The 26856-nt window shown below is 48.8% G+C and overlaps 12 protein-coding genes across 12 annotated transcripts; 7 read left to right on the top strand and 5 right to left on the bottom strand.

The window, feature by feature from the left end:
* Positions 1 to 2136: 2136 nt before the first annotated feature.
* ARB_00106 (uncharacterized protein) lies at positions 2137 to 4653 on the bottom strand (the record flags this gene model as incomplete). Its single annotated transcript, XM_003013613.1, has 1 exon — positions 2137 to 4653. The coding sequence occupies one exon, from the start codon at positions 4651 to 4653 to the stop codon at positions 2137 to 2139; it is 2517 nt and encodes an 838-aa protein (XP_003013659.1).
* Positions 4654 to 5086: 433 nt separating this feature from the next.
* On the top strand, positions 5087 to 5893 carry ARB_00105 (uncharacterized protein; the record flags this gene model as incomplete). Its single annotated transcript, XM_003013612.1, has 3 exons — positions 5087 to 5376; positions 5496 to 5642; positions 5683 to 5893. 3 exons carry the CDS (start codon positions 5087 to 5089, stop codon positions 5891 to 5893), a joined length of 648 nt encoding a protein of 215 aa, XP_003013658.1.
* Positions 5894 to 6668: 775 nt separating this feature from the next.
* ARB_00104 (uncharacterized protein) lies at positions 6669 to 6782 on the bottom strand (the record flags this gene model as incomplete). The annotated part of the gene is made up of 1 exon (XM_003013611.1): positions 6669 to 6782. One exon carries the CDS (start codon positions 6780 to 6782, stop codon positions 6669 to 6671), a length of 114 nt encoding a protein of 37 aa, XP_003013657.1.
* A 121-nt stretch (positions 6783 to 6903) lies between these two features.
* ARB_00103 (uncharacterized protein) lies at positions 6904 to 7864 on the top strand (the record flags this gene model as incomplete). The annotated part of the gene is made up of 2 exons (XM_003013610.1): positions 6904 to 7488; positions 7577 to 7864. The coding sequence occupies 2 exons, from the start codon at positions 6904 to 6906 to the stop codon at positions 7862 to 7864; spliced, it is 873 nt and encodes a 290-aa protein (XP_003013656.1).
* Positions 7865 to 8372: 508 nt separating this feature from the next.
* On the bottom strand, positions 8373 to 9998 carry ARB_00102 (uncharacterized protein; the record flags this gene model as incomplete). Its single annotated transcript, XM_003013609.1, has 4 exons — positions 8373 to 8960; positions 9018 to 9443; positions 9519 to 9869; positions 9933 to 9998. The coding sequence occupies 4 exons, from the start codon at positions 9996 to 9998 to the stop codon at positions 8373 to 8375; spliced, it is 1431 nt and encodes a 476-aa protein (XP_003013655.1).
* A 1779-nt stretch (positions 9999 to 11777) lies between these two features.
* Positions 11778 to 11942, bottom strand: ARB_00101 (uncharacterized protein; the record flags this gene model as incomplete). Its single annotated transcript, XM_003013608.1, has 1 exon — positions 11778 to 11942. The coding sequence occupies one exon, from the start codon at positions 11940 to 11942 to the stop codon at positions 11778 to 11780; it is 165 nt and encodes a 54-aa protein (XP_003013654.1).
* Positions 11943 to 12392: 450 nt separating this feature from the next.
* On the top strand, positions 12393 to 12977 carry ARB_00100 (uncharacterized protein; the record flags this gene model as incomplete). The annotated part of the gene is made up of 1 exon (XM_003013607.1): positions 12393 to 12977. The coding sequence occupies one exon, from the start codon at positions 12393 to 12395 to the stop codon at positions 12975 to 12977; it is 585 nt and encodes a 194-aa protein (XP_003013653.1).
* Positions 12978 to 13729: 752 nt separating this feature from the next.
* Positions 13730 to 14678, top strand: ARB_00099 (ribonuclease H1, putative; the record flags this gene model as incomplete). The annotated part of the gene is made up of 2 exons (XM_003013606.1): positions 13730 to 14301; positions 14462 to 14678. The coding sequence occupies 2 exons, from the start codon at positions 13730 to 13732 to the stop codon at positions 14676 to 14678; spliced, it is 789 nt and encodes a 262-aa protein (XP_003013652.1).
* A 421-nt stretch (positions 14679 to 15099) lies between these two features.
* Positions 15100 to 16242, top strand: ARB_00098 (uncharacterized protein; the record flags this gene model as incomplete). The annotated part of the gene is made up of 1 exon (XM_003013605.1): positions 15100 to 16242. The coding sequence occupies one exon, from the start codon at positions 15100 to 15102 to the stop codon at positions 16240 to 16242; it is 1143 nt and encodes a 380-aa protein (XP_003013651.1).
* A 937-nt stretch (positions 16243 to 17179) lies between these two features.
* Positions 17180 to 18773, top strand: ARB_00097 (uncharacterized protein; the record flags this gene model as incomplete). The annotated part of the gene is made up of 5 exons (XM_003013604.1): positions 17180 to 17361; positions 17449 to 17522; positions 17663 to 17880; positions 17948 to 18355; positions 18417 to 18773. The coding sequence occupies 5 exons, from the start codon at positions 17180 to 17182 to the stop codon at positions 18771 to 18773; spliced, it is 1239 nt and encodes a 412-aa protein (XP_003013650.1).
* A 1328-nt stretch (positions 18774 to 20101) lies between these two features.
* On the top strand, positions 20102 to 21244 carry ARB_00096 (uncharacterized protein; the record flags this gene model as incomplete). Its single annotated transcript, XM_003013603.1, has 1 exon — positions 20102 to 21244. One exon carries the CDS (start codon positions 20102 to 20104, stop codon positions 21242 to 21244), a length of 1143 nt encoding a protein of 380 aa, XP_003013649.1.
* Positions 21245 to 21794: 550 nt separating this feature from the next.
* Positions 21795 to 24545, bottom strand: ARB_00095 (uncharacterized protein; the record flags this gene model as incomplete). Its single annotated transcript, XM_003013602.1, has 3 exons — positions 21795 to 23762; positions 23818 to 24026; positions 24086 to 24545. The coding sequence occupies 3 exons, from the start codon at positions 24543 to 24545 to the stop codon at positions 21795 to 21797; spliced, it is 2637 nt and encodes an 878-aa protein (XP_003013648.1).
* Positions 24546 to 26856: the final 2311 nt, after the last annotated feature.

Below are 26856 nucleotides of genomic sequence, written 5' to 3'. Positions count from 1 at the left end.
CCAGATACGAGCAGAGCAGATGGCCTGGCCGTCCATCTGATTGGGGGCATCATGCTAGGAGATATGGGCGGGATGAAGGCCTTGGAATCAGCCTGCTCAGTTGAATAGATCAATATCACCAGTGCTGGTATGTCAGTATCAACATTAACGGCGTCGTCGTTGGAGGTTGGATGAGTCAGCAAGATCTCAACCAGCCGCCCGGAAGAAAGCTGGGATGGACGTTGCAAGCACCGTTGTTGATATCAAATTACGAACAAGACAGCAGGCATGGTTGGGCATGAAGAAAGTCCCCGGTCGAGGTTATTTTTAACAGTGACGATCGCGTACGTGCGTGTGGAGAGCCATGGAGACGGTGACGGAGGCGTAGGGATGGCATCTCTGTTGATTATACCCCCTAACCACTTGGCCGTTCGACAGGCACAAGAATACCAAGCAGCTACGCAATAATGAACACGGTCAAAGGCAGACACGGAGATGCTTCTTTGCCTAACTAGTGTGGGCTAGGGCCGGTTCAGTTGCCCTCTTCCATTCTGTTCTCCTTCTCAAACACACTTATATCGCACTAACAAGACAAGACTTGGAGCTAACTAGTTGACCATGGAATGATCTAAACGAGCATCAACTCTATTCACACCGCAAGGACGGGAATACCACCAAGTCGTTTTCAAACTATCCAATCCTGTGGTTCGAACAGGGAGTATCTCCCGTCAGGGCAGGGCAGGGCAGGGACGGAGTGCCACCCCATTATAAGAGAGCCATTTTATCTCATCCTATTAATTGACAGAGGGCATGGGACCCTGCCAATGTCGTGGATCAGTTATTATGACCGGGCTCAGGGGTTCCCCTCATTCCCCAGACGCACCGATTATGCACCAGGACGGCTTGCGCTTTTCCTTGGGTGGCGCTTTCTTTTTCATTTACTCATGTGCAGATACTCAGGGAAACGAGTATGCCACGTCTGGCAAACCCTTGCTCGAAGATATCTTATCACATGCTTTAATGGTGCCTCTTCGGTCAGGATGAGGGAACAGTGCCTTCAATTCAGAAATTCAGAAGAGGAAAAAGCGTGCCTGGTGTGAAATCCCATTATTTTCAGCCAAAATAGCTGTTAGTGTTTACAAGGACTGGCTTGACAGGGTCAGGCATAAGCCAGCATCGTTCGCGGAATCGGCATCAAGAACTGAAGGGATAGGAGAGAAAAAGCGTCCGGTCAGGTCGGGATAGGCTAGGCTATGCAAAGCAAGAATGGCATGGCAAGGAGAAATAACATAACAAGATGGTCATCTGCTTTCCCAACTAGACGTACTCCCCTGCTTAGCCTCTATGCACAACAAGGAAGAAGAAATAAGAAATAAAAGGCGAAAGGAAATATAATCTCAGATATGAGCGACTCAATAAACGCCAAAGCTCAGGACGAAGCTAGAGAAGAAAAGAAGAGAGTAAAATGAAACCTGCAGACTTGGAAATGTTTTTAATACAAACGGAAAAAAAAAAAGGAAAGGAAAGGAAAGAAACTGGATGTGGTAGGAATAAAACCGGCCTCGGGTAGAGCCAGAAAACACATGGGACGCTGATGAAGGTCACAATAAGTATAATATAGTAACAGGACCGCATATAGGATGGGCAATTGAAAAGGTGAGAAGTTTGGGGGGTGAAGAAAATTGATTAATAGTAAATAAGGGGGAGGAAATGAAAACGAAGAGTACAGTTATTATTTAGACAAAAGAAAAACATCGAATGCTGAGAAACCATTGAAACGCTACCTCTAGTGGACGGATGAGTCGCAGCCAGAACGCTTGGTAACAGTAAAATGGTATCAAAAAGTCATCAATCGTAGCCTGGGTGGCAATTATTGTATGCTAGAAAAGAGAAAGGAGACGGAAAAGGTTATTTGGAAGCACAAAATAATTGGCCACATGAATTAAAACTCGCATAGAGGAAAGAGGAGAAGAAAAGATGCGAGCTAGGGAAATGATGGGAGGGTTTATGGAATGGGGGATGGAGGGTGTGGATAGGTAGGCGGTAATTGCCTATGGTGTGGTGTGATTGGTGTTGAAGGTGGAAGATGGAAATTATCGACAAAACATAGGAAAAGATGCGTGCATGCAGGAAAGAAAAAGAGAGTGAGAAGTAAGATCAGAAGACGGCGGAGAGGCCGTTCCTGGAGTGTCTTCTGCTGAATCGTTTCTTTGATTTGGAGTCACCCTCTGGCGATGGCTTGGATAGAGCATTTCTCCCACTTGATTGTGGATATTGGCTCGTAGGAGAATCATCAGCATGGTTTAGGGTGTTGGCGTGGCTCGATACGCCAGAAGACAAGTCTCGAAACCCGTCGTCACCCGTGTAAGAATTGGGGGTGGAGTAAACGGAAGCCAACTCCTTTGCACGGTCCAGTACTTCCAGCCATTCTTGCGTGGCGAGTTTTGAGGCAGCCGCGTCACTGCTTGGTTTAGTCTCTTCAAAGACATGATGCTTCTCGCGCTGGGAGGAGCCAAAGAAAGCAAAGTCAGTAAAGGCTTTCTTACAAACGGTTGCTGCTTTTGTTGGTTTCTGGCTACTAACCGTATCTATTGCCCAGGATGTATAACCCTTCGAATCAGTTACGCTGCGATACTGGGTGTCTGGATTTAGAAGCATGATGTCCATTTTTGGCCGTTTATCCTCGCCACCCGCCGGAACGATGATTACCCTGCCAGCGGAGGTGACTAGGACCAATCGTTGCCGCTTCTTGGTGGCAGACCCGCCAAAGAAACGGGATAACTTTTTCGGCGTATCGCCATCCCCATTACCGTTTTTATTTTGAGAACGGGGAGCCGAGGAAGTGGATACCGTTAAGTTTCCCAGCTTTAATATACGCTCGTTAGTTCGGGTCAGGACAGGGGACCATTCAATATCAAGCTGCGAAGGCGGAGGAAGCTCAGTAATCACGGGAGGATATGATCTATTCTGCGAGGTTGTAGAGGAGGGCGGCAATCCCGCAGAAGGTTTCATGTTGATATTAGGAGGAAAACTGTCGTCATCATCTGGACCGTTAAGTTTGATGGGCTCCGTCGGTGGTGAGTATGACTTTAGTCTAGGCGGCTTTTGCTTCCAAAGCTCGCGACCCCAGGTAATTCCGTTAAAGAACTCATGGTTTTTGATATGCTCGATCTGTAGTCGAGTGTTTGGGTCATGAACGAGCAGTCTTTCTACCAGGTCCCGAGCGGCAGGTGGGAATCCCTTTGGAAACTCGTATTCTAGGGCGACAATCTTTTGAAAGGTGAGGTACTCATTCGCAGCCTTAAAGGGCGGTCGACCTGCAAGAAGTTGGAATATGATGCAGCCAAACGCCCATAGGTCACTGGCCTTGCATGCACTCTTGTTAGTGAGAAGTTCTGGACTGACATACTCTGCAGTTCCGACAAAAGACCTCGCCCTCTCATCCTCCGGCATATCCATTGACGGAATTCCGTTATCATTTCCCCCTTCTTTGGGGGAAGGCATACTGAGGATCTTTGCTGTTCCAAAGTCGGTGATCTTTACGTGCATTTGGTTGTCCAAAAGAACATTTTCTGGCTTAAGATCTCTGTGGATAACTCCACGCCGGTGCATGTATCCAATGGTATCCAAAATCTGAGCTCCGTAAAATCTCGTGCATTCTTCATCAAAGGTGCCCATCCGTTTGAGAACACCAAGGAGTTCACCACTTCCTGCAAGATCGAGCACGAAGTACAACGATCGCTCGTCCTGGAAGGTGTAGTATAGCCGGACAACACCAGGGTGATCAGTCAGGCGATTCAGCGTATCCTTCTCGATGTTTACATATTTGACCTTCTTCTCCTTTATTATGTGGCGTTTATCAAGGATCTTGATAGCATATTCCTTGAGGGTCTGGCGGTCCGTGGCGGCAACAACCTGACTGTAAGAGCCCTCACCGAGGGTGCGGCCAAACACAAAGTCTCTGACTCCCTTTTTCACATATCTCGCAACTGGCTTTCCATTTGCATCGATCTCCTGCTGCACACCTACTGCCGCTCCACGCTCCTGCCATTCCTCAGAGCTATGAAGGGGAGCATTTTCGTTGCCATAAGAGGCTGAGACAGCAGGTATAGATGTGCTCGGAGCTCTGCGGGAGCTCTGTCTAGGCGGTAAGGGAGCACCGCCACGGAAGACCTTTGTTGGTGCATAAGATCTATCAGTGTGTCCTTCGTCTCGAGGAAGGACACCGGCCTGGAGAGCTGTAGAACCACCACGAGAGTCGATCCTGGACGGGTATTCCGTAGCAGACACAGATGAATCCGTTCGAAGGCGGTAGGGTTCACCACGCGGAGAGGGTTGGTGGTTGGGAGGAAGACAGACTGATTGACGGCTGGGATGATGAGACATGTTGAGTTGTACGTTGGAGGGGAGATGCGACGGCGAATTTCTCGAGTAATCATGGAGATTTACATTCGAAGCTGATGCTTGCTGCGCAGGACTTGGGCCGATCTCTACTGATCGATTGCCAGGCTGGGAGTGTTCGGGGGCAGCTAGAGCTTCAGGAGCATCTTGGCCCATGGAAGACAATTTCAGGGAGGAGATCGAGGGGCCCTCTGAGGTATTTGTAGAGGCATTGTCGGGATTGGCGATGCGTAGCCCACCGAGGGACTGAGAAAGACTCAGATCTCCGTCCATATTCACGGGACCGCAACGTAAGAGGGGGGGATAGTCAGAGCGAGCGTGGGTGGAATGCGGGAAGCCTGATGACGGCCCAAGAGCGAAAGACAAGAAGTAAAAGCAAAGGTGACTGATTGTTGGCAGCTGTCAGGCGTATGTAAGTGTGTATGTATGTATGCGAGTGAACAAGTGAGCAAGCAAGCAAGCGCAGAGAGCAAGGTAACCAGGCAAGCTGTCTCACAGAATCGAGACTATGCCGGTTACTGGCGAGGTTGACAAGTGCATGGCAGGGCGAGGTGAATGGAGGAGGACTGGGTTCTTCGATCCGTCTTCCTCTGTCCGGGAGAGGTCAGTTTTCTTTATATGCCCAGCCGAAACGAACGCGAGGCTGGAGAGGAGCTGGAGAAGGCTACCTGAGGGCGCGCAAACCAAGGTGTCTTGTCCCCGGGCGATGCTTCTTGCGAGCGAGCGAGCTGCAGGTCGGTGGTGGATGTCGTTTTTCGGCGAGCAGGACTGGTGGCGAGAGGACAAGCAGCGAGAGACGGTCGGGGGGAAGGTCTGGGCAGGCAGAGGAGGCTCTCAGCGTCTCCGTGATGCGGCCACTGCTTCTCTGGCACTTGTATCTGCGGCTCCTACTTGTCTTCTCGAGGTCAAACGAGCGTCTTCTGCGGTGTCTTTTCTTCTTCCTCCTCCTCGTCGTCTTTCTTTGATGCTCAAGGAGGCTTTAGAAGTTCTGGAAAGGTCGGCTTAGGTAATCACGTAGCTCAACATTAAAGAGACGAAGAAGACGATGATGGATGGATCAGACGGAGAGGCTAAGAGACGACGGGACGAAGAGAAAGACATGAAGACATGAGAAGGCTTGGAGAAGCCAACGGCCAACAAGGAGCTCTCTCTCTCTCCGCAATTGGACGCGTCTCGAGAGTGGCCGGGCCATGTACTCCGATGGCTTGCTCCCTAGTCAGCGATCAAGGAGGCGCTGCATCGCCGGAACAGCCAGCAGCTTCGTAAGACGGAGCAGAGCTATTTAAAGCCAGCATGTCTCAGGACGAAGAGCCGACTACTTGACTGGCGCGCCCGTTGCCAGTCGTCAGATAAGACATACGTCTGGGAGAGAAAGTCGAGCAGCGAGCAGGCAGACAAGCGAGCAGGCGACTCTCTGGCTTTCATCCATCGGTGGCTGAGTACCACAGATGACGATGTCTCTGCTGCATGGAAACCGGGAAAGCAGGGTCTGTCAGAAGCATCTGCAGCATGACATGATGCAGGCTCAGTGACCACAGCGGTGGATAACTAGATATGCTATCATCCTCTGCGTTATCTGGCCGGTTGGTATCAAAACTTGGATATGATGCGTGCTGTTTGCTCGGCGCCTTCATGACGGGCTTCAGTTTTGATACTCTGGCCATCCCCGTGTCGAGGCTATCGGCGAGCCTGGAGATACCTATAATAGCTTCTCTTTCCAGGAGAGAGCTATCAGGATTGATTTTATTTTATTTTTATTTCCCCCCCCCCCCCCCCCCCCCCTCCCCTACCCGGCTGTCAGCTTGCTCCTGGTTGCATGTGAAGGGATGCCATTTTGATACCTCACATAGACATCCACACATTCTCTATCAATAAGGACTTATCCTCTGCATTCCTTCATCTTTATACCATGGCCATGAAAGAGGCACCCTAAACAGCAATCATGTTAGCCCATCATCTTCTATATCTGGGGATAAGGATGGCTTCACCAGTCAGGCCTTCATAGCAACAAGAGTAACCATGGCCAGGCTGCAATACAGGGACCTTGATACCAGCCATGTCTATAGAACCTCTTAAACACTAGGCCGACCATCCAAGCCAGGTTGAGCAAGTAGCTTCCATTATGCTATCTAAGTAGATGATAGTTCCATGAAGAAGAGAAGAGAAGAGAAGAAGAGAAGAAGCCCAAGTTTCTCTGGGTAGAAATATCACAGGGCCCCGACGACTAAGCGATGTCTTCCTTATCACCTTTATGCCCCTTAACTTCATCTTCTAATCACTGTCTCTGCTCAGTCCGGATGGGCCCTTTTTTTGATATCAGGATGGGGGCTGTCACTACTTGCTTCTCCCTTCTTGTTCTTCTTATTCTTCTTCTTCTTCTTCTTCTTCTTCTTCTTCTCCATCTTTTGCATCTATATAACTTCTCAGCAACGCCAACCATTTGCTATATCCTTCCTTTTACTATTCTACAACACCTCCTTTCAAATACCAAGCAGACCCTCATTTCTACAATTCTCTTTGAACATGGACCCTGATTTCGTTCATAGACAGTTCCCAACTTCCTATCTGAGGACAAAGTTGGGCTCAGAAGTCCAGTTTTCGGTCGAGACTCGCATCGAGGATACAGCGCTGCATACCGCAGTAGAAGACCATATCACTAACCAGCTTACCGAGAGACAGCAGCAGCAGCAGCAGCAGCAGCTTCTAACCTGGCAGCCTGTAGATGGCCGTCGAGAACTCCAGCACTGGCTGAGAGTGCCGCCATCACTCACGCCCGGCCCCTTGTCTACTCCATCTGCCTCCTCGGCAGAGCGACAAGGCTCGCCAAAGCCAGCAGACGATAGTCAGACTCTCTGCTCATCTGCTCCTCCATCAACTCTCACTCCGAGTGAGATCAACCGCAGAGGCCAGCAGATTATCATGCAGATCCTGCAGACACCCGTCTCGCAGGAGGAGGCCGATTATCTCCGTTCCTTGCCTCTATTTACTCCTCCTCGCTCATCCTCAGGGGACCAAGATTTCACCTTATTCCCACCTGCTCCAGCAGAAGGAGAAGAGGAAGAAGAAGAACTACCAGCGAAAGAAGCGATATCAACGAACTCTCCTCTTGTAAGCAAGTATACGCTGTATTCTTCCCCTTTGCTGTTTACGTCTATGCATGGCTGCTCAACCAGTCTCCCTTACATTGTCTTTTTAGGATGATACTCGCCAGCCGCCTTCAACAAGCCCTGTCAGTCGCTCAGTATCACCAAACACTCTCACTCTTAAACCTCTTCAGTTCGATACGGCAACAAACAGCTGGCCGCTGCCGCCTATTGAGTCAGTTACTCGCTCGTTCTGGGACCCTATTCGTGATGCGCTTCGAGAGCAAGTGCAGGTAGAAAAGATGGTGTGTCAGGAGAATATATATATAAATGGATGTATTTGGGTCGAGAATGCTAACTTATTCCCTGGGCTATATAGGAGGATACGGAAAGCTGGTTGAGGGGCCTACCAAGTGTCGATGAGATGCTGGAGCCAGAGTGTTGATCGACATCCACTATTCACTCCTCCAAACGTCATACACATACCAAGAGTAGGGATTCAATCTTTCCAACGTCTACACTATTTTTCAGGACTTTTTAAGGCTTATACCCACGGGTTAATTATATAATTTAAGCGACATCTACTGGTCAAGCTACCTAAGTTCTGGGACGGAAAGCGAGTGGGAGGTAGTTAATAGATCAAGTAGAACGAGTGTGTCTTAATTTATTCCTTCGAAATCTATATGGCTGTTTTCAGCATCGTCTTTCCACTTTCTATTCGGGTATTCATCCATCTTTTATGTATTAGCTGGCCCCTTCTTTCTCTCATTCTTTCAGCCATGTAAAAAGTCATTAAAAAAAGTAAACAGATAAAAAAGCAGTCCTTTTCCCTCCACGTCTCTATCATTTCCGAATAGAGCTAAAGTACTCAGAAAGCTTCTAAGATTAGCTAGCTGTGTATCAGGTAGCTTAATTCTTGGCTCGGAGAGCAAAAACCTGGGCACCGTCAACAAGTCTGCGCTCATTGTTTTGGCGGCCGTTGACGAAATCAGGATAGTTCAGGGTCATCTCCACAGCACCGTTGATGATGTTATCCACGGCTTCGACACCAAGCATGAACGAATGATCCTGGTTACCGACCTCGTACCTCCAGCTACCAAAGCGGCCGCGGGAGTAGATACCCTGTTCCAGGAGTTTGGGCAGGAGTTGGGTGAGGACGCCTTCTCTCTCAAGGGTAGGGGTTGGGTAACCGTGGTCAAAGCGGCGGTGGTAAGTAGAGACAATTTCGTCAGTGGGCTTCAGCATAGATGTGTTCACGAGACCCTGGATACATTCTGCGAGCAATTTCTCGTTGTCTACGGGTTTCATTGAAGACTCGGAGACCTCAAGCATGATGGACCAGTAGGGACCAGGCTTGGAGGAGGAGTCGGTGGGCTTGGAACCATCGGCAAGCTGCTGGGTTGGGAGAGAGGTGGAAGTCTCAGGGCAGTTGTAGGGGGAGTAGTTGGAGAAGATGGTGGCTCTGTAGAAGGGGCAGTTGTCCTCAGGGAAGTACAGCTATCACATAAAAGTTAGCACTATGTAGCACAAGATAATGAGGCAGAAGAAACTTACCCAGCACTTGTCTCCAATTCTCTCTGGGCGTTCGCCTCTGATACCAACACCGATGACGTGGGTGGAGGAGTAGAAGAGTCCCTTGCTGAGGCTAATCAACTCCTTGTCGCCCATGGACTCAGCCAAAGCATCGACAGCCATGGTGGAAACAAGCTTCTGGTATTTGATAACGGATCCATCAGCTAGAGTGACGGACTTGTTGGAAGCGTCAACCTTGGTAACAGCCGCATCCTTTCCGAAGCGCTTCTTCTCCTTCGGGAGAGTGTCGGCCACAGCAATCCAGATGCCGCCTGTACCACCACGGGCCGGGAAACGGAAGGTAGCATTGGGCCCCCAGTTTCCGGCAGTCTTCTGCAGAATGACGTTGGTTGTGACAGCTTTGAGGTTTGGTGCAGCAACACGTTCACCGAGCCAAGCGCATTGCATCTAAAAAAACGGTTAATACTATATCTAGGCTCAAAAGATAGCAAAAACAGGTTTTTTTCTTTCTTTCCTTCTCACCTTTGTAGTAGGAACAGCCCAGACTTTGAAGTTGTATGGTCTCATGAATAAATCAGCAATTCCAACTCCCATCATGCGAACGATCCATTCGTCAAAGTCCTTTGGTTTAGTGTTTGCCACGCGAGCCTCCATAGCGGCGTCAATCATGCCATCAATACATTTTACTTGCTCCTCCTTTGGAAGCATGGAGATGTTGTTTTGGAAGGGGTATGGCACCCAAGCCTCCTTGCAACGAACATAGGAGATACGCTGGTGGGTGTACCAGTCATCAGGCTTAGGGAGGGCCTCATCGATGCAGTCATCGAAATATTTGTAGTGGGAGAAGATGACATGGCCACCGACATCATACAACTGAAAGCGCGAGGTAAGTTAGCTTCTGGTTGGTAAGACGGTGTTAAACAGGGAGCGGCGTACGAAGCCTTCAGGGGTAACATCGGTCGAAGCTAGACCGCCAGGAACCTCGTTCGAGTCAACTATCATCCAGGATGGGCCATTCTAGCAGATAATAAGAGTGTTAGCAATTAAATTCAGTTAAAGCTTCCCAGTCTTTGTTATATGGTGCTAAAACCCACGATCTGGTTCAATCTCTTTGCGGCACCTAAACCAGTAGGGCCAGCACCAATGACAAGGATGTCAACGTTACTACCAGCCACAAAGTACCAGTCAGAACAGCTCAATTAAAGAGTATCAAGACCGCACAGGCAGGATTTCAACTTACGCGTCCGCTCGAGGCATGGCTGTAGCTGGAGTCGAAGGTGTAAGCTACTCGAGCTCTATCTCTTGATAGCGGGGGTGCAGAGGAAGCTCAACGGTCTCCACTGGAGGGAAGCAATCCGGCGTAAGACAAAGGGACAAATGCACAGAGGAGCAATGCAAGCTAGAGCACGACGAAGCAGTTAAAGGGGAAAAAAACAGAACAAGAGGCGAAATAGCAAGCAGAAGAGGCCGAAGACGAAGAGGTTCAGAGCCTGCTCGCCGTTCGTCCAAAAACTCCCCCTGAAAGCCTCGAAAAGCGCGGAGACCTACCCACATTACGTCAGCATAGATTACGTAGCAGTGCTTATGTCAGACACTCAAACTCAAAAAAGAAATAAGTAAGAGCTTAGTCATGCACAGCGCCCCTAGTTACCCTCAACCAAGAAGTTACACCCCCTGAATCTCCTATGGACATCCAGCTGCGTCTTTGAGCTCCTTGTGCCCGGCGGGAGTAGACATTGAATGACCATCCGTCGTCTGCTTGGTCTTATGCTGCGTTTTGTTAGATATCCTTGCCTCCTTGTTTCCCCTGCATAGTACAATTCAAATGGGAGCATCCTTCACCGCGTTTCGATGAAGTCCACACTATTATTGTTGAATTCCATGTCCATCATCCAACCAATAAGCTTAGGACCTTGCAACCCGACAACCCGTCCTCCAGCCCCTGGAGATCCCTATTATACCCTACATTATGCTGGTTCCTGAGTGAAGTTGCCCTCGAGACTCGTGTTTCCGCGGAATTGGATGCTTCCGAGATAATCCTTTCGAAATATATCATAACAATATTGATGTCAGCAAGCTGGAAGTTGACGGGGGCGAATGGGTTTTATCAATTTGCGGGTACCCGAGGCGTTGTGATCACTGTAGCAAACCCCCTTCATATAAAGACTGCATCGTCATCGCTGTTGATGGGGCGTGTTCTAACAATGGGACACCTTATGCCCAAGCTGTTGGACATCTACTTTTGTTCTAAGCCTTGCGTTTGATATGATGAGCCCACAAACCAGAAGGTGGAGCTAATGGCTACCATCAAAGCACTTCAAATGGCAAGAGACATATGTTCTAATGGAAGCTATGGCAATCCCATTGCCAATGTGACTATAAGTCAGACTCGGAATACTCGGTAAGGGAGGCAACAGAGTGGATGCCGAAATGGAAAACAACTGGATAAACCAATGCCAAAGGAAAGCCCGTGGTTAATGGAAAATTTTTCAAGTGGCTTGATGAATGTATCCTTGATCTCAACAGAGGGTGTGGCTGTCCACTTCTGGCACGTGGAGTGAGCCTACAACTGTCACGCAGACCGCTTCGCCAAACAAGCTGTGCTTCAATGGAAAAAAAAAAAAAAAGATTAACTCAGATTAGATTGAAAGGTGCAAAAAAAAAAAAAAATGATCGCGTAAGGAGTACACCAGAACTGTTCAACTGCCCTTTGGTCATGATCTGTTTCGCAAGTCGGCTTCCTCAACTTAACCATTTCACCGTTCAGTTCTTTATACCACCCTATTCCCAAGCCTTTCTTATACTTGACTTTGGTCTCTGAAAGTACTTCTGAATAGCTTTCAATACTTTGCGGAAGCAGTATGTCTTCTTCTTCTTCTTCTTCTTCTTCTTCTTTGCATTCTTATGAGCGGAATACTTGTCTGCAAAGGCGGCATATAATAGCATCAAACCCTCGTGCTGGCTTCTACTGGCTTCTGCTATTCTTTATTTCCACTTAGCGCACACATGTCTTTATCCCTCGTATTACTCCACCTCGTGTCTATCAGCTCATATTAATAAAAATGAGATTTGATGCCTCTTGAGACCCGTCACATCTACTTTCACGTGATCTAACATCAGGTGTCAGTCCCCATTTCCATTTTGGGAAGACAGGTTTTTGGAGATTCGAGGACCTGAGAGTCGCTGGAAGTGACAACCTCAGCCCAGCTTCAACCCAGCGCCAACAGCCCATCCACGACGTCTCCTTTCGTTGTCTCTCTGCTCACATCGGCGTACGGAGTCCATAGTTTGTTTCTTAGTCACCACCATCAAGACAAGATGGCCAATGTGCATCGAGGCGGTGCTAGGAGCGCTAGACGCACATCACTCCCATGCTGGAAATTCGAGCCTCAGAGAATGTACGGACAAGATGTCCAACCGTCCCTGATAGAGTTCCCAGTCGAAGACTTGGTCTTCACCACCCGTGCGACTTCACTGTCCCGACGTTACTCGAACCTGGAGCCTAATCTAAGATCGATTATCATCGCAGTTGACGGAGCATGTAGGGAGAATGGAGCGGCCGCTCCCCGAGCTGCCATTGGGGTCTATGTGGGCAATAAATCTGACTACAACGCTTCTATGCAGCTTGATTCATCATGGGCAACGAACCAAAAGGCGGAATTGGCGGCAGGCATTTACGGACTCGATGCCGCCAGGGAGATCAATGACTATGGTGTCGATGGGGAATCACTGACCGAAGTCATCATCAAAACGGACTCTGCATACATGGTCAACGGGCTGACCCAGTGGGTTGACAGGTGGGAAGCGAACGGCTACATCAACGCGGACGGCCAGCAGGTTACCAACCATTACCTGTTCAAGGAACTTTCCTGGCGCGTTCGTGATCTTGCCGAATCCCATGTCAAGGTGTACTTCTGGCACGTCCGCAGAGAACACAATCGGGAAGCAGACCAGCTGGCCAGGGATGCTTTGGCACGCTAAATCTCGTTGAGCAGCAAGTCATCGACGCAACCCATGCACATGCATGCGACCTTCAAACGACCGACTAATGATATCATGACTTAACTTGTTATCATAACCCCAGCAGCTTTATATTTTCTCCTTGTTTCTCGGTTTGACATCGAGAAGGGTTTTCTCCAAATACAGCACTCGACACTCGGACACCCTTGTCCGAGTTTGCTCTGTATTAGGTGTCATTCAACTAACCATATCTATTAACTACTACGCCGTTAACTAACTAACGATGCTAAACGAGTTTTCCCCCTTGTTTTTACTTCTTTTTTACTGTCAGTTATCATTTAACAAAGTAACTAGCCAGCCATCGCTGAACTTTTATGTCTGAATATGAAATGGATTATCTCTTTAAACAGTGCCGTTGCAATGTCGTATAAGGGGTATTATGCGTTTTATCCTGCGCTCGTTAACGAAGTCGCATAGAGTCCGTATTTCGTTGATTTCCAAGCTTGCCAGGTATTCCATTCCATTTACTGTTATATCCTTGTATGCGATGAAAAAACAATTTTTGGTATCATAGCCTGATGCTCTGATACCAAGTCCCGGGGCCGCCACCTTCCTTTGGGCGCGATGGGGGTGTCCTTTTGGGAAATGGCTGTTGTTGATAACCAAACAACAACATTTCAACCCCAAGCTTGAACTTCACCCTATCCCAGGCCATCAAGTACGTTTCTCACTGTACCTCGCCGCTACGAAAACGACAAGAGGCCCATTGCAGGATGACTCTTGACAACTCACCCTACTACGGACTGGATGGTCGTCCCCAGGGTCAACGTCACGGTAACACGCAGCCACTTGTTATATCTGTCGATGGAGCATGCAGGGGAAACGGACGAGAACACCGTGATGCTTCTGCAGGTGTATTTGTTGACCAGGGATCGAGATTTAACGAAAGCATTCCCCTGAACCTGGATAATCCCAGCAACCAAAAAGCGGAGATACTCGCCGGTATCCATGGCCTTAACAAGGCACGAGAAATGGACGGTGGCCCTTCTCGCCATGTAACCATCCGATCTGACTCTGAGTACATGGTCAAAGGCGTCAATGAATGGAGCCGTAGGTGGGAGTCAAATGGATACCGGGCTGCCAATGGCCAGCCAGTGGTTAATAGAGAGCTCTTCCAACAGCTTAATTCAGCAAGAGACTCCCTAGAACGATCTGGTATAAAGGTCGATTTTCAGCATGTCCCGAGAGAGGAAAACCGCGATGCTGATCACTGGGCCAGCCAGGCGTTTGATAACTATCACAACAAGAGTCAGGATTGTGGTAACTATGAATTTGAAGAAGATTGGTGAGTTCTACAAGTCCAATACTTGATGAAGAATATGTACACGGGGGATTTTCTCTATCACTAGGGTAAAGAGCAGATTTATACTGGGTCCATTTGGTTCTAGAATTGATTTATTCGTCTTGTTATTGTGCTAATCATTCTTGTGGGTTGTTAGCAACAGTGGGCCCCTAGGGTATCAACCTGAAGCTTATACCAACGACGAGGAAGACTTTGAAGGCCCCCACACTTCCCCAGAAGCTTTTATTGAGCCGATGGGCGCTCAAGGATTCCATGAAACCACGGGTGATTTCTACTGTGCTTCCTACGAAGGTTCCTACGGAGATTCGCTTGATGATTGCTATGATGATGATTACTACAATGATGCCTACGATGATTAGTTACTAGCATTGATGGTTCAGAGTACGGAGTATGCAAACCCCAAAAAGGTCATCTTATAGCATTACCTCCATAAATCCATACCTTACATTTTAAAGCATAATTGCATACAAACATTTGCGTTCGAACAATTGCTCGTAAAGGTCATCATACCCCCACAAGTTTCAACAACTTGGGTTCTGGTAACTATTTCTTCCGAAATCGTGGCAAAAGACAACAAACATTGACACCAAAAGCGAAACGCAATTGACAGTACATAAAAGCAATGACGTCAAGATAACTTCATGGCAGATGGGCCATTTTAATTAAGTATCTGCAGTCTTACTCCTGCTAGGCAGTAATCTCTATCTCAAGGATGATCAATTGCAATCATTTTATCACAAATTTGTGCCAGTTCATTCCACAGATCAAGTGCCACACAAAATGAAGACCCTCAGATTTCAACTATATCGCGTTTGGGTATTCTTCGGCCGCTTAGCTGATAAAGCAAAAGGGAAAGAGACAGAGCAAAACGAACAACTCTCGCAAGCGTCAGATCGTGACTCAGAAGGGGATACCATCAACGGGCCTAAAGCTGAAGACTCCCTTTCATCTGAGGACAGACACCGGCCAGAAGGACGGTTGAAACCAGCTCTTCACCGGCTAAACGATGATATTCTTTACTATCTTGCCAATTCTATCCTGCCTCTTGACGATGCAGCTGCCTTTGCACTTACCTGTAGAGCAGCCTATAAAGCCATCAGTGGGAGAAGAGTTCTACAAAGGCTCAACAAGGAGCCTGCCTTGTACCGTGCCAGATTTCTCGAGCGCCTGGAACTGGACTTCCCGAAACACGTCCTTTGCTATGAATGCGGTAAATTTCATACGTGGTTGGAAGAGAATGTTCTCGGCCTATCGCCCTGTGACCTTAACGGCATTCAACTGGACTATACCACGGGTTTTCCACGTCTGTTTTATAGGCATGCAAAAGAGATTGCTAATCACTATAGATTAGGCCCTCGCTACGGACGAAATGAGCTTTATCTAGTACCCCAGGCGCCCTATTTTAGGAGGGACACAGAAAGAAATATCGCACATGCTGTATATATCAGCCCAAAGGCGGTCAATAACGCAGGGAACTTCGAATTGATCTTAAGGAGAACCTCGTATGTGGAATACAAATATACTAGCAGGAAGTCGAGGGAGGAGGCAATATACGCTACCCGTTGTAGAAGCCACCATCTTTGGCCCGGCTTCAATGAAAAGAAGCTAGCACGGGAAATGCTTCCGCTATGCTATCGATGTGAGATGTGTGGTGCTGAGCGGCAATTCACTATTACCTACTTAGCATCAAAGCCTGGGTATGCGGTTATTCGAAGTACGATGTGGGAAAGCGTAGGACATTGCGAGAACTCTGGCTACGGGCGATGGCAGCACATCTGCTCCAGCGGAAGTCCAGCAACCATTCACCAGTTTCTCAGCATTAACCAGTCAGAGTTGATTCTCCAGCGTGCCTTTATTGAGGAGATGCCCGGTAATTTTACGCAGGGGTTCAATGATGAAGTTGTCCAGAAACTGACTTATTGAGATTGCGGGAGTCCTTGCAAGGAAGAAATTTCTCTTGTCTTATAGCCAGCAACCCGGGTATAAGGAAATGAACACACTCGAGTAACTTTGATAGCATAGCTGCTGGTAGCAGAGCTCCCTCACAATCCTCTACTCGCTTAAGGATATCTCCTCTTGGAGAACCTGCTTTAGCCCTCAAGATGGGACACAGGAATAGGAGATGACAGGGCAAAAGGGAAAGTGTTTAGTCTGAGGGTCAGAAGTTATTCCAAAACAGACAGTCAGATACCTGATATTGGAGTGGTTTAGATGGGTATTATTCATGGCCAGCCTGGTGTTGATATTTGGATGTAGGCAAAAACCGGCTCCATCCGCAACACCACCGCCCCAGCTGTTCTGTAACTAGTTTACATAGTTAGTTAACTAGCAAAGAGGGCAACAACAAAGACAGCGAGAACACCGGGCCATGCATGTCGCCATTGGATGTCTTCAGTCGCTGCCCCGAAGTCGAGATAAAAAGTTGCTGCGTCTATTTATATTTATATATCTAAAGTACCAAGTCTGCCGTTTCCACCTTAATAAGCGTGTTGCGTGGCCCCTTCGCCCATCACTACTTATCTCACTGCTTGAGCTGCATAATTCCTTTTTCCAAACCTCCGGCGCACCTTTTTTTTTCCTCCCTTGCTCGATCGTGGTATATTAAAAGACAGCAAGACAAGTTCCTGACTTTGCCCCCTTTTACCCCGAGTACAGCCATCCAGAGGGTCGGAAAACAGTCTCATCTCGCTAATTGACCGTCTCCCTTCCGTGACAGATCCGTCCAAGGGACCGACCGCTATCCGATACTGCCCTGGCGTCCAACGCGTTCGGCCAGAGCAACCTGCTACGGTCACGGCCGTTCGACTTCCATCGCTTCGTCGCTTTACAGGCTCATTCATTATCCAGTGCCGTGCAGAAGATGGGCGAGCAAGAGAAGGCCAGGACCTCCGGCGAGATACAGCCTGGTGCTGCCGCTGGGCCGGCCATGGCCATGGAGATGGAGGACAGAAAGGACGATAGCCAGACACTGCCGACTGTCAACCCGGCGGCGACGAAGAGCGAACCGCCCAAGCCTTCGTTCCATCCGGCTTTCTACGTGATGTAAGTTTCCTCTGCTCTGCTTGCGACCCCGGGTTTATCTGTGGCGGAGTTGCGGTGGATGTGTGGTGCTGACGCCGAATCATGCAGTTCTTGGATTACGATGAGTTCGGCGGTTATTCTGTTTAACAAGGACCTGCTCGATAAGAAGCAGAACAAATTCCGTAAGTCATCTTCACACATTTTTTCTCCCTTTGTTTTTACCTGGTTTAACTAGACTGCTGACAAGTTTGTGATTATAGCATTCCGTACGTCTTTTGATTCTCCGCTGGTGAAATTGTTATCCTGACCCCCTTATCAATAGCCGTCATCCTTACAACATGGCATCTTGCGTTTGCGGCCTTCATGACCCAGGTACTAGCACGAACCACCAACCTCCTCGATGGACGGAAGAAGGTTAAGATGACTGGCCGTGTCTACCTCCGTGCCATAGTGCCAATTGGCTTCTTCTTCAGTCTGAGCTTGATCTGTGGAAACAAGACGTACCTCTATCTCAGCGTTGCCTTCATTCAGATGCTCAAGGTAGGTTACTACTATATATACTAAAATCGCAACAAGAGTATAATATGCTAATGTCAGTCGTTTATAGGCCACTACCCCTGTTGCCGTGTTGCTCGTTACCTGGGCCCTCAGCATCTCCCCACCTAACATGAAAGTGCTTCTGAATGTATCTTTCATCGTCATTGGCGTTATCATTGCCTCCTTTGGCGAGATCCACTTCGTCATGGTCGGATTTATCTTCCAAATTGCTGGTATCGTCTTCGAAGCTACTCGTCTCGTCATGGTGCAGCAGCTCCTTAGCGCTGCTGAGTACAAGATGGACCCCTTGGTCTCGTTGTACTACTTTGCCCCGGTCTGTGCCGTCATGAACGGCGTGGTTGCATTGTTCATGGAGGTGCCGGATTTGACTATGGACCATATTTACAAGGTCGGGGTTATCACCCTCTTGGCCAACGGCATGGTTGCCTTCCTTCTCAACGTCTCCGTCGTTTTCCTGGTACGTATCTACATGCGCTAGGTTAATTTTGATCTTAGCGTAATGCTAACTTGACTTACAGATCGGCAAAACTTCTTCTCTTGTTTTGACCCTCTGCGGTGTCCTCAAGGATATTCTTCTCGTCACTATTTCTGCTTTGTGGTGGAAGACTCCCGTCACTCCTCTCCAGCTCTTTGGCTACACCATTGCCCTGGGTGGTCTGATCTACTACAAGCTAGGCGTCGAGAAGATGAAAGAGTACACCAACCAAGGTCTCCGCCAATGGGCAGAGTACTCCTCCACTCACCCGGCTAGAAGTCGCCTCATTCTCATTGGAATGGGTGTCCTCGTCCTCATCATCCTCATGTTCCAGTTCGGAGGCTCCGTTGACCCCAAAGTTGTCAAGGGAATGCTTCCAGGCAAAGTCTCCGGGCAGTAAAAAAAAAAGCCTTGTCTTCTCTCCGCGTTTTAGACTAAAAAAGTGGAAAAGGGATCGATGGATACGTCGACTCCCTTTGTCTCAAAATCCATTTACGAACTAATTTCACTGCATCACAGGACACCGCTTGCTGTCTACTTTTCTTTTTCGCTGGTTTATTAATGGTACGATATGCACAAAAAGGACGGGAGGAAACTGAAGGCTTCTAGAAATTGAGAAGGGAAGATATGGGTTTTGTTTCAATCTTTCCCCCTCCCTTTTTACTTCCAAGCTCTTGCTTCATTCTTGCTTGTACAACTTTACAACAAATGCCTTGTAATCATGTCTCCTTTCACCCGGACAAGGCGACTGCTTTCACTACGCCTTTGCTTTTCTTCTTCTTTCTCACTTACTTCCCTTCACTGTTTCCACTCTTCTTATCCCATTCAAACACTAGACGTTGTTTCTTTCTGCCTTGCTTTTATATCTATCTCTTCCTTTCCCCCTTCTCGCCTCTTTGTACACAAGCAACAAACAATTGACAAACAAGCTCCTTCCATCAGCCACCGGAAGAGAAAGTATTTCCGCATGACAAAGAAGCTTACTAAGCGTTTAAACTTGCCCCAGATCGCCTTTGCTGACTAAGCCGATGATCCATCGCGCCTCTCCTTTAGGCCTAGCCACTCCCGGCTGCAACGTCTTGGCAACAAGAGTATGCACTTCTTATTGGCTGTGACTCCGTCCTTGGCACTGTATAAGCTCACGAGATTCACCTCCCATTGGCTGGCCAAGACAGCAGGGGGTGGTACCTGCCTCCTGCGGGTCTGATGCCGCGCATGGAAAGTACCACCGAGGTAGCTCCTTGCCGTATCCGGGGTGGTCCTTGCAAGGCTTGTGCTGACTAAGCCCGGCCCTTCTTCTTCGTTTCTTCCCAACTTTCAACTTCTTCTTCTTTTCTCTCTCTAACTTCTAACTACAACCTCAACCTCAACCTCAAAATACCAACAGCTACCAACCTGCACGCCTGCAACGCCTCAACGGCGGCTCACTTAACTATTCTTCCCCCGTGGAATTCCCTACCACGGTGTATCTCTTTCTCTATCCCCTGCTCCTCTTAACGTCACTGCTCTCCTCGGCATCCTCCATCCTAATACCTCGCCAGCCTCTTCTTCTTCTCTCTACATTGGGTCTATTAATCCGGCGGATACCACAAAGCAAGAAAAAGACAAAACAAAAATAACTTTCTTTTTTAATCTGACAGATTTACTTTGCAGCATTGTCTAACAGCTTTCCCTTTCCGACATTTATTCTTTTTAACAGTACGCTCCTCTTTTCTATTTAGATCAACCATGGGTCCATCTCTCTTCAACAACTACTTCAACGGACCAACCGTCGCCTTGCCTCCTCCATCTCAACTTCACCAGACCAATCAGCTTACACCTACCGACTCGATGAACCATTCGTTTGCCCATTCCGGCGGTTCCCGCGTTCCCCATCATGCTTCTGCTCATGCAGACGGTATACAGTCTGGGCCACCCAAGTCTTTCATAGGCCGTCAGACGCCTTTGAATGCTACTCAATGTACTGCTGCACCGTCACGCAAACGATCGAGAGACGAATTCAACCTAAGCAATAATGACAACCACAATAACTTTGCTGTTCAAAAGGCACTCACTCCACCAACCGTACCAGAAGAGGAGCCAATCTACGGCGAAGGAATGGTCCTCATCAACCCAAAAACTGGACTAGCCGTCTCAGCCTCCAGCCAGACAGGGACCTGGTATGAAGAGAAGGCAGAGGAGAAAGCAGTTAGTAATCAGATCTCCGTTCCTATCACCACAGACGTCAACCATGACCATATCAACCCTCTACCCAGCCGGAAGACACAACGGCTCGACGCTACCGCCTCTGCTTACGATGACATAACCGCCTTGTCAATCGCCAACAAACTCCAATCGAACACGGATGACGTTTGCGGATCCGGATCTTCTCCCAAGGGGCCCGAAATGCCACATGTTGATGATGCTACTCGACTACTAGGTATCAGCTGGCAACGCATGGCTAACGATGACAAAGATATGGTTGCTGCCATTCGTGGTTGGGAGAAATACATCAACAACCACTTCTCTACTCACCTACACGATGCCCAAATTATGCTTAAGCATCGCGGCCTGAATGTCTACCTTGTTTCAGCCCTTCCAAAAGGCCAGCATCAGAACGACAATGCCGCACAGCGACACTTCTACCTTTTCGACGATAACCTTACTGAAGGCCAGCTGGTCGGCAGGGACTGGCAATCTTCAATTCGTAACCTCCAGTCTTCACCAATTGCCTTCGAAGCTGGCTCAGCAGTACTAAAGGCAGCTGAAAAGACGCCTGAACGGCAAGTGGAAGACAAGGGAATCCCGATTGCTACCGGTGGCATGAACGGATGTATGATGGGAACGACAGGAACCTCAACCGGAACGGACATCCAGATGGAAATCGACTAGACTCCTACAACCACAACGCTACAGAGATGGACGCCATTCGAACGACTGACGATCGAACGATGTTGCGGATCAGCCAAAACGACTAACCCCGGATCGGCATACGGAACGTATTTAAGGTGATGAAGCTGGTTTCTTTTGTCACTTAATGTTCTTTCTTCTATCTATTTCCGCACATTTCGGTACTCTATCTATTCATCTACCGTATTCTATTTTTTCGCGAGTCTCACATGATTTCTATATTTCCTTTATTTCATACTGCTTAAGTGTTGTTGACCAGTTGATCACTGGGTCTCTCTCCACTGTTATTAATCCATACAGCTTATGAGACGAACAGCTGTAAAAACTACCAATGAAATACTGAGATAAAATAAATTATTCTCCTAGCATTCAGCTACTTGCCGTTATATATTTCGTGCTACTACTAGCGAAGTAAATGGGTTATAAGAAACATGAGTCTACGGCACAGGCGACGCTGATCAACAGCCAAACACATGCAATCAGCCGTACACCCCTGATGATGCGTCTATCCTTGACGACCGATTAAATACAGTTAGAAATAATCATCGTCATATCCTCCTTCACTCCCTTCGTCATAATAATTGCCGGCAAACGCAGCCTCGACACCATCGTCCTCCTCTTCCTCGTCCTCTTCCTCTTCATCCTCGTCATCTATATCCTCTGTCCCGGCGGGTAACTGATCCTCTTCGGCATCAGGCAAATAGCCTAGAATCTCTTCGTTGGGGTCCGTGGGCTGCTGCTGCGACTTCAACTGTCCCGGAGCTGGCGCCGGAGCCGTCACTTCTGCGACAGCTTTAGGTACCTTTTGAGACTCAGCTGAAGGCACGGCTGACGGCTGTGAGATTTCCTTGGATGTAGGTTCAACAGCCGGTTTGCTTGGACTGGTCGAAGCTGGCACCACTGCTGGAGCAGAAGATTTTTTCATGGTGGATTTCACGGGTGTTCGGATCGGTTTCAGTAATTTCGACCGATTGCCTGACGCCCGTCCGCCAAATATGCCTCCTCCTTCAGATGCGATGCTTGAGCCGCGAACACTTCGGCTGACGCTAACGCTGCGACTTCTGCTTCGGCGACTGGCGTCGCTTTCGCTATCTTTCCTCTTGACTGTAATGATGCTTCCGCCTTCTTCATTGGCTGCCTCGTCATTGTCACCATACATCTGCTCAAAAAGCTGGTAGTTTATCTTCTTGCTGAATCCACGTCTTTCAAGCATGAGCCTCGTTGCTTCTGCTGGGGTCGAGGCGCGTGATCCAGCCACAGACTCGCCGTCTGCATTCTTTGATTCCCCCGAAAGATATGTGACATCCCCTATACGGCCCTTGCGGCGTTTTCGTGGGCGATGGGCGCCAGATCTTGATGGATCTGAGCCAGCTTCAGCAAGAGCTTTTCGGAGCGCTTTTGCCTGCTGTGTACGAAGGTAGTCTTTGTTTTCATGGACCCAGATTCGCTCTTTGATTTCTACTTCAGCTGGAGATAGAAGGCAGAATTGCACTTCCGGGTCGTCCTCAAATTCTAAGGGGTTAATTTCGACATCTGATGATACCGGCTGTTGTGGTTTAGGTGGAGTGGTAGAGACGTCGGTATCTGCATCTGGCTCGGTATTTTGATGATCGGCATCTTTATCGCCATCATCAGTAGGTTTAGGTTGAGTTATTTCGGTGTTGGTAGTGTCCGTTACTGGCTTGGCAGTACTGGTGACAAGGTCGGAATTTGAAGACAAGAGGGCGGTCATCTCGTCTTCCAGAGCAGACTCCGAGGCCAGCTCGGATTCCGTAGGTTCAGGATAAGGGGCGCTTCTACTGCCCTTAGGCCTGGAACGTTTCCCGTCATTTTGAAGTCCATATTCGTTAACTGCACCGGAGCTTTCGGACGGCTCTTGTTGCTTATCGGAGGCTAGCAGAGCCGGATCAATGGGAATTTCGGGGATGGCAAACCCATCTGCGTCAACCCGAGGAGCTTTGGTCTGGACCACCCTGAGAGATGCTTGATCCCGCCCGGCATCAGCTCCGGCTTCCACTTCAGCAGCTTTCCTTTTCTTGCCCTGTAATGTAGCCTTCTTGTCCTTGGAGTGTGAAAAAGAAGGTGGGTCGTGGCAGGTTTCTAACTGTACAGACCGGAACTCATCAACGGTCAGACCACCACTTTCTGTAGCTTTAAACTCGTTTAGGCGTTGGTGAATGGTTAATTCCGTAACCTTGACGACATAAACTACCTCACGGACAGTACGGCGGAAGTTGTTCATCCGTGCAGCCAGGATAAGGGCAGCACCGCATATGCCTGCCGGTCGTCTACCAGTAATCATCCAGTCACGGTTCATTCTCTGAACGATTCGGACGGCCTCACTGGCAACCTGCATCATGGCAGGACCAAATTCTAGCTGTTTTGAGAATCGGTAGATCAAACTTTCTGGGTCGATTGGATTCATGATGAAATGGTTCCCCCCCAGCTTCAGCTCATCAAGTAGTGCTTTGTATGCTCTACCCAGTTTGAATACATTGATCTGCAGCAGTGTTAGCAATGGGAGAAATACCGGATGTGGGTATACTTCTGCTTACCATCAGTACATCTGCAAAGTCGATCAACATGACTGTGTTCCCATCTTGACGCCGACACGCAATATAAAGAGCTACCGCAGCTACGGTCTTTGTTCGACGTCCTTGGATAAAGTTAAGCCCTACCGCAAGCTTGAATACTTGCCCTCCGGCTTTTGAGGCACTTTCCGGGATGTTCAAAGCCCGGGAGAGCTGCGCAATATATCGATTTCCTATACCATGTTAGATCCCTCAAGCCATTCACACATACGCCTAGAGGAAGAGAGCTTACCGTTCTGCTCGGTTATCTCTCTACTTTCTATGCCACCACCACGCTGGAATCCAGGTCCAAAGCTGCGTCCATGACTCTGGTCTGCACCGACAAAGGTTCCTTGCACGATAGCAGCTCCTGACGAAGCTTCGCCAAATGTAACTTCTGAGACGATATTGGACTCGCTGATAACAGTACCACACCCGGCACAGACCTTTTGTCCATCGTCCTCTACTATGTTGGGATCAGGACAACTTGGGTTCGGACATTTTGATGTTTTAGGGGGTACGGTCGTATTTGGCTTTTGTGTCTGCTGTTGCGGGTGCTGGTGCTGATGGTTCTGGGGGACATGGATAGACTGTGGACGTCGGATAGGAGTAGGATTGGGCCTTTTCAAGCTTGCTAGACGCTCGACTGGCGGCCGTCGAATCCCGGCCTTCCCTGGCGGAGGGAGACGGGGAGTTGGCTTGACACCAACCATGAGGGCCTGGTGATGGATGAACACTATATTTGTACAAGCCTGCTTCTTCGTAGGAGTTCTATAGTTTGAATTTGGCTGTCCAGAGAATATATCAGTTCATGCTCTGACAGCGATGACAGCCAGGAACAAGAGGTATCCTTTTTGTGTTGGACTCACGGAGAGGAAGAATTCCCCACTGGCAGGTAACAGGGGAGTGAGGTCTCGCAGCAGGATCTCTAAATGCGCCGTAAATCCCAGGTCCCAGGATCGAAATCCCCCGTCCGGTGCCAACGGTCTATATCAAGCTGTCAACGTCGGTCTGTCAAGTCGATGTCGTCAGAAATGCGCAAGGCCGGCGCAGTGTCTCTCGCCTCGCCGCCGCCCGCCCGCCTCGCTCCTCGTGGTGCAGCCGCTTGAGCCAGTCAGTCACGTGATGCTCTTTTTTTGCGCCTTTTGGTGGCGGAGGAAAAGCAGCGGCGCTAAGCCTGATTGGGGAAGTCATGGCCACCCAAGTTCGATTCCGTGACAATTTTAGCCTTTTTTTTTTTATTTTTATTTTTATTTTTCCTCTTAGTTTGATCTCTCGAGACTGGCGGTGGTGATTGTTGGGATGCTCTCAGTCCAGCAGAGAGCGGCTTTATTTTTGGAGTTTTGGAGGATGGAAGGAGAATTACTAGGGGTGGCCTGGGGAGTTGGTGTTGCAGATATCATCTGCTCTGTACTCTGTACAACTGGGTCCTGAGGGAGAAGCTCAGCAGGGAAGTTCCAAAACCAGCATGTCACAAGGGTAGTCAGGTCGGATGATCCCAAGAACACAATTCCTGGATAGCGGTGGTGTTACCCGCCTCCTTTCCAGGGACGGCTATGCTGTCAGACCTGCAGAGAAAGGGATAACTAAGGGGTCCGGACTCGATGTTAGCAAGCCCACCTGGATGCAGGCAACCGGAAAACGACAAACTTATATTAAATGAAAGCTAGGAAGTCCGAAGCCATCCTGGTGCCAGGAAACACGACAGGGAAGGGACATCCATAAGATTTTGTCCGCTCCCTCGAAGGCATAAGATGCAATGGGACACATGTACGGGGTCCTGGAGACCAATTGGATGTGCTCAAGGGCAACAGAAACTACTGGCTGGCTTGCGGGATAACAGCAGTAGCGGTGCCGTGATGAACTCGTTCTTTCATATCCCGAGAGTGAAGAAGACACCGAATAGGCCAGAGAGAACAGGCAACGGGACCGGCCTTGAGTGGCAGAACCAAAGAGTAGGTCATTGACTGCCAGGATCGAGGTTGTCATCGCATAGAGAGAATGTATGATTTGTCCACTGAACCAAGCCGTCGATGCGGGTGATGATGATGCAGCAGCAACAGTCTACCCTGATTCCCCGGAAGTATGAATAATGGCATGGAAGTGTATCAAGCACACGAACAATGGGTAACAGTAGCTGGTCTCTACCCTGCTGGTGGACTGATATCACCGTATATACAGTCGTGAACCAACCACTTAGACCGGATTATGGAGATGGTCGACAATAGCTCAATTCCTATGCAGAAGGCCCCAATCCTTCGTCCTTGGTATGGCCGTGCTCAGTAGTTAACTAGCATCTCGGACGGCGCACTGGGTGCAGCTTGCAGGATAGAGGCCGTATGATGTGTTCTTCATCTGTAGACAAGCTCGTATCCCATCTCTGGCCTGACGTCAAAGGCACCACCCCTGCCAGCCAGCGTATATGCAAAAGGCCATATGAATAATTAGAATCGCGGCTGAAAAGTCCTTCCCTGGTATCATTCTGCGTAGTTCTCACGCCAAAAGGTACATCTGCGAGACCTGGCGTCTTGCTCCAACCGCTTGGATCGTTTCGATAATCATCAACACCGTTGTCTTCCTGGCACATATGCGAGTCAGAAGCGACATCCCGGTCCTGTAGTCCTCTCTCGCGTCTTCTAAATGGCTTCTCTGGGGCTCCATTGGGTCCACGATGGATGCCGTTTGCTGCGCCAAACCCTCAGCCCTTCACCCGCTCCATTCAACACCGCGCGATTTGTGCATCCGGCAAATATCTGCATCGTATCCCGTCGCCTCATGGCTTTCTCCGTAATTCTCGAGTGTGTCTCGTTTAGCTAGCTGACTGGCTAGCAGGAGATGATGAAATCACTATGACAAGAAGAATGTTGATTTCAAACCAGCTGTCGAAATGGGGTTAAATACTGCGAAAACCGCTCGATGTCAAGCTGGGAATTTTCCTGCTTCGAACATCTTCTCCTCCCTTCCACTCTGACTGACGCCGATTAGCTAGCTATATATCGGCTGGTGACACCACCATTTTGCCAT

Source organism: Trichophyton benhamiae (genome assembly GCF_000151125.1).
Source record: "Trichophyton benhamiae CBS 112371 chromosome Unknown contig00074.8, whole genome shotgun sequence".
In the NCBI taxonomy this organism is placed as follows: Eukaryota; Fungi; Ascomycota; class Eurotiomycetes; order Onygenales; family Arthrodermataceae; genus Trichophyton; species Trichophyton benhamiae.
Note: the sequence above shows the minus strand (reverse complement) of the source record. Positions and strands in the feature narration are given on the sequence as shown.